This window comes from Hemiscyllium ocellatum, chromosome 11, assembly GCF_020745735.1.
Source record: "Hemiscyllium ocellatum isolate sHemOce1 chromosome 11, sHemOce1.pat.X.cur, whole genome shotgun sequence".
NCBI classification, from domain to species: Eukaryota; Metazoa; Chordata; class Chondrichthyes; order Orectolobiformes; family Hemiscylliidae; genus Hemiscyllium; species Hemiscyllium ocellatum.
Genome location: NC_083411.1, coordinates 98,450,345 through 98,465,731, shown reverse-complemented (window position 1 = coordinate 98,465,731; position 15,387 = coordinate 98,450,345). Strand labels below are relative to the sequence as shown.

Below are 15,387 nucleotides of genomic sequence, written 5' to 3'. Positions count from 1 at the left end.
TTAACAGCATTACAGATCCAAACAATGACCATGCTTACCAACTCCTTCTCAGAGGCAACTAGGGACCAGTTCAAGATAGTATTTTATGTTGATGTTGGTTCTTTTACTACATACCCTAAATGCACTTTGGCAGATATGTTCTTCAATATTCAGCATGCAAAAATGGCTACTAAGCCACTTTTACTGATGGACAGCAGATGGGTTTGATTGTGCCATCAGCAGGTGTATCTCGGACTGCTATAAACTAGGACCAGGAAACCATCAACAACTAAATTAAACTTACAGCCCAAAATTTGACACAAAATTTCAAAATTGGAGCAAGAATAACATTTACAGGAGACAACACAGACACCATGTTTAAGAGGAGGCAGTGATGGAGGGGTAATATCACTAGAATAGTAACCTTGAATCCCAGGTTATTGCTCTGAGGACATAATTTTGAATCTCACCACGGCCAATGGCAAAACTTAAATTATATTAAAAAAATATAAAAAACAGGCCTAACATCAAACATGTAACCACTGTCAATTCTCATAAAATCCCATGTGGTTCATGAATACCCTTTAGGGAAGGATATTGGCAGTCCTCAAATAGTCTGGCCTACAGGTGACCTATGTGCTGACCTTTAAAGCCCTCTAGGCAACAAGGGATGGGCAATAAATACTGGTTTAGTCAGCTCCACTCACATGATATGAACAATGGGTACAGAGGAAATTTCTCAGAACAGTTCCAGGGACAAGTGATTCTAGACACAAGATTAATGTGGAGTATCTGGGGTATTTTCTTTCAAGCAGAAAGGAGATTGACTGCAGACAATACAGGTACACCAGATTATCTCCTTTTAAGTAAATCTGTTACAAAGAAAACCTGGCCTAATCAGCTGATGGTACATCGATTTAAAGATTTTGAACAGGTGTTAAAAGGAAACAAGGGAAGAAATTTATCCTAACTTTCTATTCAGTAGTTCTCTAACCATCAAGCTAGTTTCAAATAATAGTCCAATGGGATACATACCGCAATATCTAGCTGTGATCACTCAGATGAGGCGAAACAAGATCATGAAAGGATTAATAACTCATGCATGGGTTCACACACTCAAAGCAGACATCCTATGTACATTCACCTACATAACTTCACATCAATAGGTTGATTTTGCTTAAGGGTAGTGAATTAACAAAATAACAAAAACAAACTTACCAGTATTAGCCATTCTTCCATTCAAGTTGCTGGATATTAGATTTGGATCTCTCTGTGTTTTGTTTTTAATCCTTTGAAAAAGTGACTCAAACTCATCGCTTGATGTATCTGATGGATTTGACAGTTCATTCAATTTTTTGGCGTTCGTGGGATGATTTGAGCTACTACCACCTTCTGAGCCCATGAGTCCTGTGGTTTAAACAGAATTCAACATGCCCAAATGTAATGCTCAGATTTCTTTCTTTCTTTCTCCTCCTGCCACTCCACAAGTTGATCTCACTGCCCACTTCTAATAAGAAAATAGCCTTAAAATAGGAAGTATTTGACCTTGCTCAAGTATACCACTGTCTGCCCCAGAGGACATGCGCATTTGCCAATTCTTGACTTCTCTAAATAGATTTACGTTATCCTTGAAATCAGGTGAGGAAAAGGATGATGTGAATGCAGCATCAGATTACCACCATTCACAAACTCAAAATATGAAAGCAGTATGTGAAATAGTATCAAACTGTTCATTAATTATTGCCATTTTTCACCAAATATTGCTGAAATTCTACATACCCAGAAACTCAATTTTTGTAAGATGCATTAACACTGAAATATAATTTAAATAAAATTATAGTGGATTGTAAGTTCTGTGTCCAATGTTCCTTGTCAAACTTGTCTCCAAAGGTAGACACTTTTTATTTCCTCCGGACTCCTAGGTGCAAGTTTTGAATTTCGATAACAAGATGCTTGCATGCTTTTCCTATTCAAGAGCATGCATTATGAAATTAACAAATTTTCTAGTGGGAGAGTTGATGCTTTAAACATGAGAAACAACCATGAGCAAATGGGCATCTAGAGAACTTTTTGTATGCAGATTACTTACCAATATGAGCGCTGTGCTCTCTCTCCACAGTCCCATTTATTTCCAATTCGTCAAAAGATGACTCATCACTCACAATGAAGTCTTTAAGACTGTGCAGAAAATCATTGTTACATGGAATTTGAAGGGCATAAAAATAAATTCTTAAATATAAACATTCAGTCATATATTCTGTAATCATGCCTCCTGACAACCACCACCACCAAAAGGCTAATCATTAGGCACTGAAGAAACTGAAATGGAAAGTCATGCACTTCATTTTGGCTTACACTCACTCCATACTTCCATACCACAAAACTGTGATCAGTCAGGTCAATATTGAAATTGAGATTTGTCATGATATACTAGTAACATGCCATTTTTTTTTAAATGGAGAGAGACAAACAATAATACTGAGGAATAATTTGGTCTATAAGTACATATTGTCCCCACTCTCTAGTTTATTAAAGGCAAATAATGGAATGGAACGTGAAAAGAACAATAGGCTCTCTATCTTTGCACAATGCTGCAAAACAATCGAACAACTAATAGAAAGTTAGCATATGTTTACAGAGTGAAAGAAATCTATTGAAGCACATAGACATTCAAGATCAAGTGCAGTCTTCAAGAGCAGTATAGTTAGTGGATCAGGCATATTTGGAACAACAAATGCAGTCCTACTGCAGTGCCTTTAAAAGTCGTGAGACATCTAGGGAATTTGATTTTTTGCTGTGTGCGCGGAACAAGTTGACTTGGATTTTTGAAAGATCTGGAGATGCATGAGAATTTTATATATCAAAGCAGAAATTTGAATTTGGCTGCACGTAAAAGGATTCATCAGCTATCCAGCTGAAATGATGTCAGCATAAGAAATCAACCACATTGTAAAATTGCAAAGCAGGCTGGGTGACACAAATTAAAATTTGAACAGTTAACAATTAGTATTAATGGACATAATTGCCACGGTAACACCTCAACTAGAGTCCACCTGCCAAATGATCAGCACTCTCCTTTCATGTTGATCTATGTTTTTCCCTTGAACTGGCCTGAATGCAAGATGAAAAGCTGTAACAAAACAGGTCTTTTTTTCAGCAAAGCTCAAGTTCTGTACTACCAATATTATTGAGACATCAGAATTTTATGATTGAAATTAGTGAAGTATATAAAAGCTTGGCAATCTATCAATTTAAGCAAAAATGACATGGATGATTTTAAATCAATTATCTAACTTTTACTCATCGGACCACCAACTCCTAAGGGATTCAGTTTCACCTTCAAATCTAAAAGTCCAACAACTTGTGGACCTGTTCTATAAAAAATCTTGCTATTAAAATTATTTCAATGAAATAGGAATTAGTGGAACTATAATTGTGATATACAAGAAAAAACAAATAAATGTGAATGTTGTCTACATCATCTATTAAGTTACTGAAATCAGTCCTAACCGAATTACTGGATCCTATGAATTAAGACCGTCTCTAGGCTGATTTTGATGCACATTCTGTACAATGACGTAACTTGATTTTCATTTAATTAAACATTCAGTCGGTACTGACCTGTCATCATTTTCCCTCCAAGCTCTGTATCTTTCGGGTTGCACCTTTGGTGTCTTTACTCGCGCTAGAACTGCCGGAGAGAAAAAGATCACGCCCATGTCAACATTAGCCCTTTTGCAATTCTTACCATGCTATCTGCCTCCATCTTCATGCATATCCTTGCTGACATCTCTATACATAGCCCCAAGGAAAATATAAAGACCAGTGCATAAAAAAAATTGAGAAACAACCCACCTCACTGTGCACTGTTTTGGGACATAGGCAGAGTAGGATGCTCCAGGCGGAGCTCCTCTGTTCCACCTGTTCTTTTTTTCCTTCCTTTTCAAACTTCTAACTTTCAGTTACTATTCACAGGGGAACGGATGAGGCAACTCCTAGACTGAAATCTGTTACAGCAAGTCCCAGATCAGGCCAGCACGTGAGGTAAGGCCTGGCGGAGAGTCCTGGACTGGAGGCTGGCTCAGAAGGTGGGTCCCATACCGAAGGCCGGAGCGTCCTCGAAATGAGTCCTGAATAGAGGCCATCATGAGGAGACACATCCCAGACTGGAGGTCACAACAGAAAGGAGAGGCCTTTGCAGACTGGAGGCAAGGCCTCAAGTTTTGAATCCCAGCATGAACTGGAGACTGGCCAGGTGTAGTCTGAAGGCTAGGTGCTGATATAGACGAGGGTGTAACTGGAGTACTTTTTGCCTCCTTTTTTTGTTCTTATGCTGGACTTTTATGTACTTTTTTTTAAATTTTGCATCAAACACTTCAGTATCTGTACGTCGGTATCTTATACCTAAGATGACTCCATAAGTGGCTACATTGCAAACTTTTCACTGCACTCATTTAAGTGCCCATGACAAGAAAGCTAATGCTAATTTGAAAGAAGGTAATAAAAGGATGAAAATTCTGTGACACAACTTGTAATTATAGCACTTTTGATCCATTTATGAAATGCAAATACTGTCAGATCACTTCAAATTGATGAAATATTAGACTACACAAGAAATCAGAACAGAATAGATTAATGGTCCTTCAAAACCGCAACATCATTCAATACAATTGTGGTTGATCCTGAATAATAGCCACACTTTCCTGCACACTTCCCCATATCCCTGGATTCCCTGAGATGCCAAACATTTGTCAACTCAAACTGCCTGAAGGGATGGAACATTCACATCCTCCAGTAGAGAACACCAAAGACACACAGCCCTCCAGTCTCATTGTTTCTTATTTCCTTCTAATAAGATTGGTCCTTATCCTGAAATATCGTATTTTCAGATTCTCTGACCAATGGAATCATCTAAACATGCATCTTATCATGGTGTTTCATAGGGACAAAGCTGAGATGACTAAGTTTACTAGAGTTCAAATGAGTAGATGAAAGGTTAGTCTGTATTTTAACCCTTTGTCCCTGTTGTCCCTACCTCAAGTGCATTTGCTGGGAGTGACGTCGAAAGAACTTTATTTTCAGTTCAAACGAGTCGAGGAAATTTCATGTTGTATTTCAATCCCTTGTTGCCCCAATCCCAAAAGTATTTGCTGGGGATAGTGAAGGGAATGCATTTTTGTTTGAAAAGAGTCAAAGGAACTTTATTTTGAATTCCAAAGAGTCGAGGAAACTACTTTTTAAGAGTAGAGTGAGCTTTGCTCTATATTTAACAGAGTGCTGTCCCTACCCAATGAGAGTCAAATAGAGATGGTGTCAGTGAGACTTGATGTCTCCAAAGAAACATATCCCTTGATGAACGAATCAATGACTGGGTCATAGATTTTAAAGTTGAGAGCGTGCTGCTGGAAAAGCACAGCAGGGCAGGCAGCATCCGAAGAGCAGGAGAATCGATGTTTCGGGCATAAGTCTTTGATCAGGAATGAGGCTTGTGGGTCGGGGCTGAGAGATAAGCGGGAGAGGGGTGGTGGGAGGAGGAGCTGAGAAAGCGATAGGTGGATGAAGGTGAGGGAGAAGGTGGTAGGTCAGAAGGGGGAGTGATAGACAGGTCTGGAAAGTGGTGCCCAGTTGGAGGCTTGGGACTGGGATAATGTGGGGAGAGGGGACATGAGGAAGCTGTTCAATTCCACATTTATCCCATGTGGTTGCAGGCCACAGTCAGGAAAAGCCCATCCTAATTGAATTTACTAACCTCAAGGAGGAAGCTAACCCTCCCAACAACAATTACCAATGGGCATAAACATTAACATATAACACCCATACTTTAGCGATGAATAAAAAAAATTAAACAGCCTTCAATCAATCCCTTCAATATTTTTGTGACTAATAAACAAATGAAATGAAAAATAATGATTTTCTATAACAGACTGACAATTTTTCTCCTGGCCTTACTCGTGACATTCTGGAGATTAATCTAAATTGAAGAGCTGACAATCCTATTAAGTAGAGTTAAAATGCTGGAAAAGATTTGATGTAAACATTCCCTCTTGATCCGATCTTCTCGCCCATTCATTTTCATCTTGATATTATCCTTCAAATAAAAGGACTTCTCAATAAAATAACATGCCTACTTTTAAAGAGTTTGCAATTTAAAAAAAAAATGTTTTCCAACAAAACTGACTCATACCAAAAATGAGCTCTCTGATTAGGTCTGTATCACGAAGGATAAAATCATCACCAGTATTGGCAGATGGATCCTAATCTTTCCTTTGAAAGTGCTTGGGTTGACAGCAATTTGTTGAAACAAGCAACAAAGATGTCAACAGACATTCTGATTTAAAAAAAAAACAGATTTAAATTAGGAACAAAACCAACATACCGGAGGAATGAAAACAGTTTAGAATTCAAAGGAGGACAAAGATATTGATTAAGAAAGGGGAAAAATAGTGAAACTGTGTTAGCTTGCAGGGAATATTAAAAAAAAACTGACTGTAAAAATTTCTAAAAGGTATGCAAAGAGAAGAGTACACCCCTTACAGTCAGAAACCAGGGAATGTATAATGGGAACAAAGAAATGGCTGACCAATAAAACACATACGTTTGTTAACAAAGGAGGACACACAAGACACAGCAGAAATGATGGGGAATACAGGGGTTAAAGAGGGGTGAAATCATTACTACTAGAGGAAAGACGTTCGAGAAATTGCTAGGGTCGAAGGTTATCAAGTCCTCGGGAATTATAAACCTATGTCCCAGAGTACTTAAGGAACTGACCCTAGAAATGGTGGTTGCATCAATGGTCACCTAATGTTCAACACACTCTGGAACAGTACCTCCTGATTGAAAGGATAGCTAATGTAACCCCTCTATTTAAAAAAAGTTACCAGAGAGAATTATAGACAAGTCAGTGTATAGAGATGGATGAAAAACTGGTTGGCAAATGAAAAACGAGGAGTTGGAATAAATGTTATCTTTCCCCTGACTGGCAGTCACTGACAAGTGGGGTATCACAGGGATCAGTGCTAGGAATTCACAATACATTTTAATTATTTACATGACGGAATTAAATGTACTCTATTCAAATTTTCAGAATTCACAAAGCTGGGTGGGAAGATGAACTGTGAGGAGGATGCAGAGATGCTTCATTATGGTTTAGACAAATTGAGGGAGTGGGTAAGTGCATGGCAAATTAAGTATAATGTGGATAAACGGAAGGTTATATACTTCATTAGCAAAAACAGGAAGGCAAATCAAGGAATAGCTATAAATTGAGAGGAGAAGGTTCAAGAGACCTAAGTGTCCTCAAACTTGTCACACAGATGCAGAAGGCAATAAAGGCAAATGAAATTTTGCCTTTGTAACTAAAGGATTCAAGTACAGGAGCAGGGATGTCTTCCTGCAATTATACAAGGGCTTGGTGAGATCACACTTGGATTATTGTGCACAGTTTTGATCTCCTTATCTAAGAAACGGTGTTCTTGAAAAAGGAGGTCTGCAGCAACTGTTTACCATACTGACGTCTGGGATGGTGTGACCAATGATGGAATAAAGGTTGAAGATAGGATTAAATTTGCTCGAGTTCAGAAGAATGCAGGGGAGAGGAGGTTATTACAGAAATCAGCAAAATTCAACAAGACCAGGCAGGGTAGATTCAGGAATAATGTTTCAAATCCCAGGAATCTCATTTATAACAGAGATAAAAGAAAATTTTCTTCACTCAGTGAAAGGTGAGGAATGAATTCACTACCTCAGAAAACAATCCAAGGCCAAAACATATGATTTTAAGGAGTTATATATAGTACTTGGAACAAAGGGTTAAAAGGCAATGGGGGGGGGGCAAAGCAGAGAACAAAAGAACAAAGAAAATTTACAGCCCAGGAACAGGCCCTTCGGCCCTCCAAGCCTGAGCCGATCCAAATGTACTGTCTAAATCTGTCACCCAATTCCTAAGCATCTGTATCCCTCTGCTCCCCACCTACTCGTGCATCAGTCCAGACGCATCTTAAATGAATCTACTGTACCTGCCTCTACTACCTCTACGGGAACACATTCCAGGGTAGGTGCCTGGAATTACCCTCTGTGTAAAGTACTTGCTGAGTGTATCCTCCTTAAACTTTTCACCTCTCACCTTGAAAGCGTGACCCTCGTTATTGAATCCCTCACCCTGGGAAAAAGCTAATCTCTATCAACCCTGTCTATACCCTTCATGACTTTGTAAACCTCAAACAGATTCCCCCTTCAATCTCCTTTTTTCTACTGGAAACAATCCGAACCTACTCAACCTCTCTTTACAGCTAGCACCTTCCATACCAAGCAACATCCTTGTAAATTTTCTCTGCACCCCGTCAAAGCATCCACATCCTTTTGGTAATGTGGCAACAAGAACTGTACACAGTATTCTAAGTGCAGCCGAACCAATATCGTGTACAATTTTAACATGACCTGCCAGCTCTTATACTCAATACCCCATCCTTATGCCTTCTTGACCACTCTATCCACCTGTGCAGCAACCTTCAAGGTACAATAGACCTGAACTCCCAGATCTCTCTGCTCATCAACTTTTCCCAAGACTCTTCTCTGTTTACAGTATATAGTTCGCTCCTGTATTCTTTGACAGTCCCCTATGCTTTTTGCTACTCCACCAACCTTCGTTTCATCTGCAAACGTGCTGATCATACCAACAGTGCCCTCTTCCAGATCATTTATGTATATCACAAACAGTGGACACAGCATTGATCCCTGTGGAACACCACTGGTCACCTTTCTCCATTTCAAGAAACTTCCTTCAACTACTACTCTTATTTCATGCTGAACCAGTTCTTTATCCACCCTGCACACCATATGACTTCACTTTCTCTATTAGTTTACCATGGGGAACCTTATTAAATGTCTTACCAAAGTCCATGTAAATGACACTTACAGCCCTTCCTTCATCCATCAACCTGGTCACTTCCTCAAAGAACTCTATTAAATTGGTAAGGCACGATCTCCCCCGCACAAAACCATGTTGTCCATCACTGATAAGCCCATTCTTTTCAAAATATAAATAGATTTTATCCCACAGTATCTTCTCCAGCAACTTTCCCTCCACTGACGTCAGGTTCACTGGTCTGTAGTTACCCGGAATATCCCTATTACCCTTCTTGTACAGGGGGACAACACAAGCAACCCTCCAGATCTCCGACACCTCACCTGTGTATAAGGATGCCACAAAAGGTATCTGTCGGGGCCCCAGCTATTTCTTCTCTTGTCTCCCTCAGTTCCCTGGGATAGATACCCAACACACCTTCCCTACTTACGTCAACGTGATCCAGAGTTATCAACCTTCTATGCTGATCTCAACATTAATCATGTTCCTCTCCTCAGGTGAACACTGACGCAAAGTAATCATTCCAAATCTCATCCATTCTCTCAGGTTCAACACACAGCCTTCCTTCTATATCCTTTCATGGACCAATCCTTTCTCTAGTTACCCGCTTGCTTTTTATATAAGAATAAAATACTTTAGGATTCTTTTTAATTCTGCTTGCTGAAGCTACTTCATGTTCCCTTTTAGCCCGCTTGATTCCTTGTTTAAGACTGGTTCTCTTCTTCCGATATTCCTCCAGGGCCTGTTCTGTTCTTAACTACCTGGGTCTTATGTACGCTTCCCTTTTCCTCTTGGCTAGTCGTATGATTATTCTTGTCATCCACAGTTCACGAATCTTGCGTTTCCTATCCTTTGCTTACAACGGGACATGCCTGTCCTGCACTATCTTTGAAAGCCTCTCACATATCAAATGTGGACTTCCCTTCAAATAGCTGCGTCCAATCCACATTTCCCAGCTCTTACCAAATGTTGATATAATCGGCCTTGGCCCAGTTTAGTACTCTTCCCTTAGGACCACTCTCACCTTTGTCTACAATTATTTGAAAACTTACAAACTTGTGGTCACTGTTCCCAAAGACATCCCCCACTGCAACTTCAACCACCTGGCCTGGCTCATTCCCCAACACCAGGTCCAATCTGGTCCCTTCCCTTGTCGGGCTATTGACATCCTGCTCTAGAAAACTCTCCTGGACACTTCTTACAAATTCTGCCCCATCCAGACCTCTGACACTAAAGGTGTATCCCAGTCAATGTTGGGAAAATTCAAATCTACCATCACTGCTATCCTATTGCCTCTACATCTTTCCATAATCTGTTTTCCTATTTGTTTTTCTACTTCACGCTCACTGTTGGGAGGTCTGTAATACAGCCCCAACAATGTAACTGCACCCTTCTTATTTCTCAGCTCCACCCTTAATACCTCACTACTCAAGCCCTCCATAGTGTCCTCTTTTAACACAGCCATGATATCATCCCTGACCAGCAATGCCACTCCTCCCTCTTTTGTAGAGAATGCATATAGAGTATTGTATCGGATGATTAGCCATGATAATAATGAATGACGAATGGCTGAATTGCTTACTCTTGGTCCTATTTTCTATGTTCTTCAAACTGATGAAGCCAGACACCAATGCTACAAATCCCATCCACATCTTGTGTTCCATTCCAAACTCACTGAATCCAAATCCACAGCTCTAGTCCTTCCGCTCCCTCAGGCTGAACACTGACTCCACTATTTCATCAATCATCCTTCTAACTCCATGCTCCTCCCCCACCCCACAGTTATCAAGACCCTTCTCCTCCTCCCCCAAGAAGCATCAAACAGGTGATTCATGAGCAAAACATTGTGCAGGCTGCACACAGGTGCAAGGTCTTCCAGCAACAAAGCCTCTGCTGGTCCAATTCACAGCAATATAGCCCTAATACAGAACTGCTCAGTAAACATGCATATTAGTAGTCTTACCAATTCATTCTGGTGTTCTGAAGGTTGATTAAGGTATTCTGTTGAAGCTGTTTTTATATTGTACAAATAATTAATCATGCAGTTATCTTGATGTGTTCAATACAACTACAGGGTGACAAATTTTGAACCTCTAAAGTCGAGTTTGTTGAAGTCGAAAGTAAAACTTAAACACAGGCACACATTTAAGATGGTACTCACATTTTTCATAATCTTCATCACCACTGGAATCTGTGTTTGGTTCAGATAATCTGATACAGGCAAAATATGAACAAAGTTTATCATGACAATGACTTCTATTTATAGAACAATAATGCATACAGGCTGCTTTTCAGTACAGACCGGAAGCAAAGGTCCCTTCTGTCCTTTCAGTGGGACCAATGATCCTGTCACACTATTTAAAAGAGCAGGATTTTTAGGTATGCCTGGTGCTGCTCTTAGCATACTCTCCTGCATTCTCCATCGAGTTCAGGTTTGACACCCTGGCTTATTGATGGTCCACAGTGGGGAGATGAGAGAAGAGAAGAGAGAGGAGGAGGATATACTGCACCAGGAGACTGCAGATCGTTAGGATATCTGGTTGGCTTGGATCAGTTGGACTGAACGGTCTGTTTTTCTGCTGTACATCTCTATGACTCCAATACATCCCCATTAACCTGCTCAATTATATCTCAAGTAAACATCAAAAGAAAACAGATCACCTGGCTGTTATTGCATTGCAGTTTGAAACATCTGGGCGTGCTTAATGGCTGCCCCATCTGAACAATAAACGGTGATTATACTCCAAAAGCACACCATTGGCTCAAATGCACTGAGATGTATTTTGATCATGAAACAAACCATATAGACAGTGATAGATAGTTTTAAAACTATCTTCGCTATTGAAATAATCAGATATTTACCTACACTGCCAATTGTTTCCAACATCTGCATCAATTTCCCCTTTAAAACATTTTTTAAAACTATTAACTCAACGAACGTGGGCAGTACTGACGAGGCCAGCATTTGTTCCTCTGGAGAAACTGGTGGTGAACTGCTTTCATGAACCACTGCACTCCTTTGGGTGTAGAGACGACTGTAGCGCTGTTAGAAAGAGTGTTCCAGGATCTTGATCATACAAGAGAAAGAACATGAAAATAGTCCAAGACAGGAGTGTATGACTTAGTGTGAAACTTTCTGTTGTGAGTATTTCCGTGCACCTGCTATTTATCCTTCTCAGAGATAGAGATTTCAGTTTAGAAAACATTGTCATAGGAGTCATGGTGAATAATTACTACAGTGCATCTTATAGATGGCTTATACTACTGCTTTTGTGCATCAGTGATGAAGGAATTGGATGTTCAATGTGGTAGATAGAGTATCAGTCAAGGAGGATATTTGGTTCTGGATAATGGCAAGCTTCTTCAGTGTTATTAGAGCTGCAGGTATTGGGGAGACAGGTTATTCATCAGAATTCTCAAGCATTGTGTATATGTCTGATTTCAGTGAAGTTTCTGTTCAAGATATTGACAGCTGATATTATGGATTCTACTTACACCATATTTAGATGTAGAATGATCTAAAATATATCTTAACATTTTTAATTATCTTAAATTTTTTTATGCTATGGTTACTACATTAATGACGTATTGAAATACTCTTATCCCATTTTACCAAGCTCTTTATAATTTTGAGCATAAACATCGGATCTTCTGTAAATACTGTCTATTTTAACAGAGTTCAGGTTCTTTCGAAAAGTTGCCATGACTAAGGACTCTAATCCAGACATGTGAACTACTTCTACATATGAAAAATCTAACATCAGTAGCTTGAAATTCAAAAATCACTTGAGCACATACTTGAGTTCCGGCATAGTCTTGGATAGGTTAATAATCAATATATTTGAAAAATGGCATGTCGCTTAAACAATCTATACATGATGGAAAAATCTCTCCAGATGACTTCGATCAGGATTTATTGAAACAAGAGACTGCGACATCCCTACAGTATTTCAACTATACCCACACCTTCTATTCGTGGTCTTTAAGGTCCTTCTTGCTTTAAAGTCTGAGTTTAATGCCTTCTTTTGGACGACATTAGAGAGAACGCCTGTAAAAATAGAGTGAATATCTTGGATTAGAAACTTCAAACAATGTTAAAATGAAACAAACAAATCCAGAAACACTCCTTTAAATGTACAGTGCATCTCAGTGGAATGATCTATTGAACAAATTTAAAGAAACAGAGTCCTGCAAGTTGGTTTTCAATTTATGCATTTTTGGGATGGTGTGCATAAAGAGAGAAACAAGGGCATAAATAAAAGCAAAGAAACATTTTGGCATCTGTAGGCTGTACGTAAACTTTAAGAATACTTGATGCAGTGTACAAACTAAACTCAAATAAGACAACTATTTTAAAGAGAACAAAATCTACGGAACAAAAAGCATAAAGACCAAATGGGATAGGAGTAGAATTAGGCCATTCTGCCCAGAGTTTGCCCCACCTTTCAATCATGGCTGATATGTTTCTCAAACCCATTCTCTTGCCTCTTCTCATAATCAATGATCCCTTTACTAATGAAGGACTGTCTGTCTTACATGCACTCAATGACTTGCCCTCACAGCCTTCTGTGGCAATGAGTTCAAGAGATTCACTACCTTCTAGCTACATAAATTTGTCCTCCTCTCATTTCTAAATGGACATCTCTTCTCTCTGAAGTCAGGTCCTGGTTTTTCCTGCCAAGAGAAACATCTTGTCCACATCCACTCTTTCAGATCCCCCCCAAATCCTTCAAAACTCCATTGAGTACAGACCCAAAGTCCTCAACTGCTCCTCACATGACAAGCCCTTCATCCCTGGGATCATTCTTTAAATCCTCCTCTGGTTTCCCTCCAACGCCAGCATATACCTTCCTTAGATGCAGGGTCCAAAACTATTCTCAATATTCCACATGCCATCTGACCAGATCCTTATACAGTCTCAGTAGTATATCATTGCTCTCGTAACCCAGTCATTTCAAAACAAATGCTAACATTGCATTTGTCTTCCTAACTGCCAACTGAATCTGCATGTTAACCTTAAGGAGTCCTCATTCAGGGTTCAAAATCACTTTGAGCTTTGGATTTCCAAAGCTTTCTCCATTTAGAAAATAGTTCATATTGCTATTATTCAAACCAAAGTGCATAACCTCATACTTTCCTACATTGTATTCCATCTGCCACTTCTTTGCCCACTCTCCAAGCCTATCCAAGTCCTTTGCAGCCTCCCACCTCAACACTACCCGTCCCTCCACTTCTCTTAATGTAATTTACCAACTGAGCAACAATGCTCTCAGTTCCCTCAGCCAGATTGTGAATAGCCGTGGCCCCAAAATTGACTCCTATGGGGCTCGACACTAGTCATCAGATGTCAGTCATTCTGAAAAGAACTCCTTTATCCCTGCTCTCTGCCTTCCTCTAGTCAACCTATCTTCTAACCATGCCATGCCTTGGTGCCATGGGCTTTTACCTTATTTACCAGCCTCCAGTGTAGTACCTTCTCAAAGGCCTACTGAAAATGCAAATAAATCACGTCCACTGGCTCTGCTTTGTCTAACTTGCTTGTTATCTCCTCAAAGAATTTACCAGATTTGTCAGGCATGACTTCTCCTTGACAAAACCAAGCTGACTCAGCCATATTTTACCATGCACTTCCAAGTAGCCCACAATCTCTTTAACAATGAACTCTAAAATCTTGATAAAAGCAGGCTCATCAGCGTATAATTTTCTACCTGTCTCCCTCCTTAAACAGGCCTATTACATTAGCCATTTTCTCGTCCACTGGGACGCTCCTTCACTCCAGTGATTCCTGAAAGATCACCACCAATGCCCTCACAATCTCCTCAGCTATCTCCTTCAGAATTCTGAGGTGTAGTTCATCTGGTCTGGGTAATTTATCCACCTTCAGAACTTTCAGCTTTTCCAGCACCTTCTCCTTAGTGATGGACACGACACACAGCTCTGCCTGTGTTGAAGTTCTGGTATGCTACAGGTGTCTTCCACCATGAAGACTGATACTTGAGTTCATTGATTATTTCACCAAGTTCCCAACCTTCAAAAACAGAAAGAACCCAGAAGTGTATCTGTGGCAGATACACTGAATTCTACATTCAGTTTGTTCAATGCAGATCAAATCATTTGCGACAAATACTTGCTGTACATGGGCAGACTTTTCAGGGTTGTGCGTGCCAAATACAATAATTTTAATACTGGCAATATGATTAAAGCAAAAAGTAATATTGAAGTACACCTGCTGCTTACATGTCTCTAAATCACTATCACTGGAATCTGAGATTACTATGGCTCCATGGTGACTCTGTGGCTTCTCACACGTTTTCTTTGTCCATGCACAATCATCAGGTCCTTCTTGCCTGCTTTCCGGAGTAATCTCTGGCCGTGATTCAGCCTCGTCCTCAGAACTGGACAATAACAGTTTGCATACACACGAATCATAGTTATTTGGACTCTCCCCTGATTCTGACTCCAGATTTGTTGTGGTATCTTTAAGATTACTTTGCAAGGATTTTGTGATTCTTTCTTGAAGCTGAAAAATGGTAAAACAATCC

At 39.8% G+C, this 15,387-nt stretch overlaps 1 protein-coding gene across 1 annotated transcript in view; it reads right to left on the bottom strand.

The window, feature by feature from the left end:
- The window catches only part of gcna (germ cell nuclear acidic peptidase), a 37,481-nt gene that overhangs the window by 7,972 nt on the left and 14,122 nt on the right, over window positions 1-15,387 (bottom strand). The window contains exons 3-8 of the mRNA XM_060832291.1: window positions 15,083-15,365; window positions 12,812-12,893; window positions 11,007-11,056; window positions 3,601-3,670; window positions 2,069-2,157; window positions 1,198-1,386 (exon numbers count right to left, since the gene is read on the bottom strand). Coding sequence (XP_060688274.1) covers window positions 1,198-1,386; window positions 2,069-2,157; window positions 3,601-3,670; window positions 11,007-11,056; window positions 12,812-12,893; window positions 15,083-15,365 — 763 coding nt within the window. The remainder of the gene's footprint in view (window positions 1-1,197; window positions 1,387-2,068; window positions 2,158-3,600; window positions 3,671-11,006; window positions 11,057-12,811; window positions 12,894-15,082; window positions 15,366-15,387) is intronic.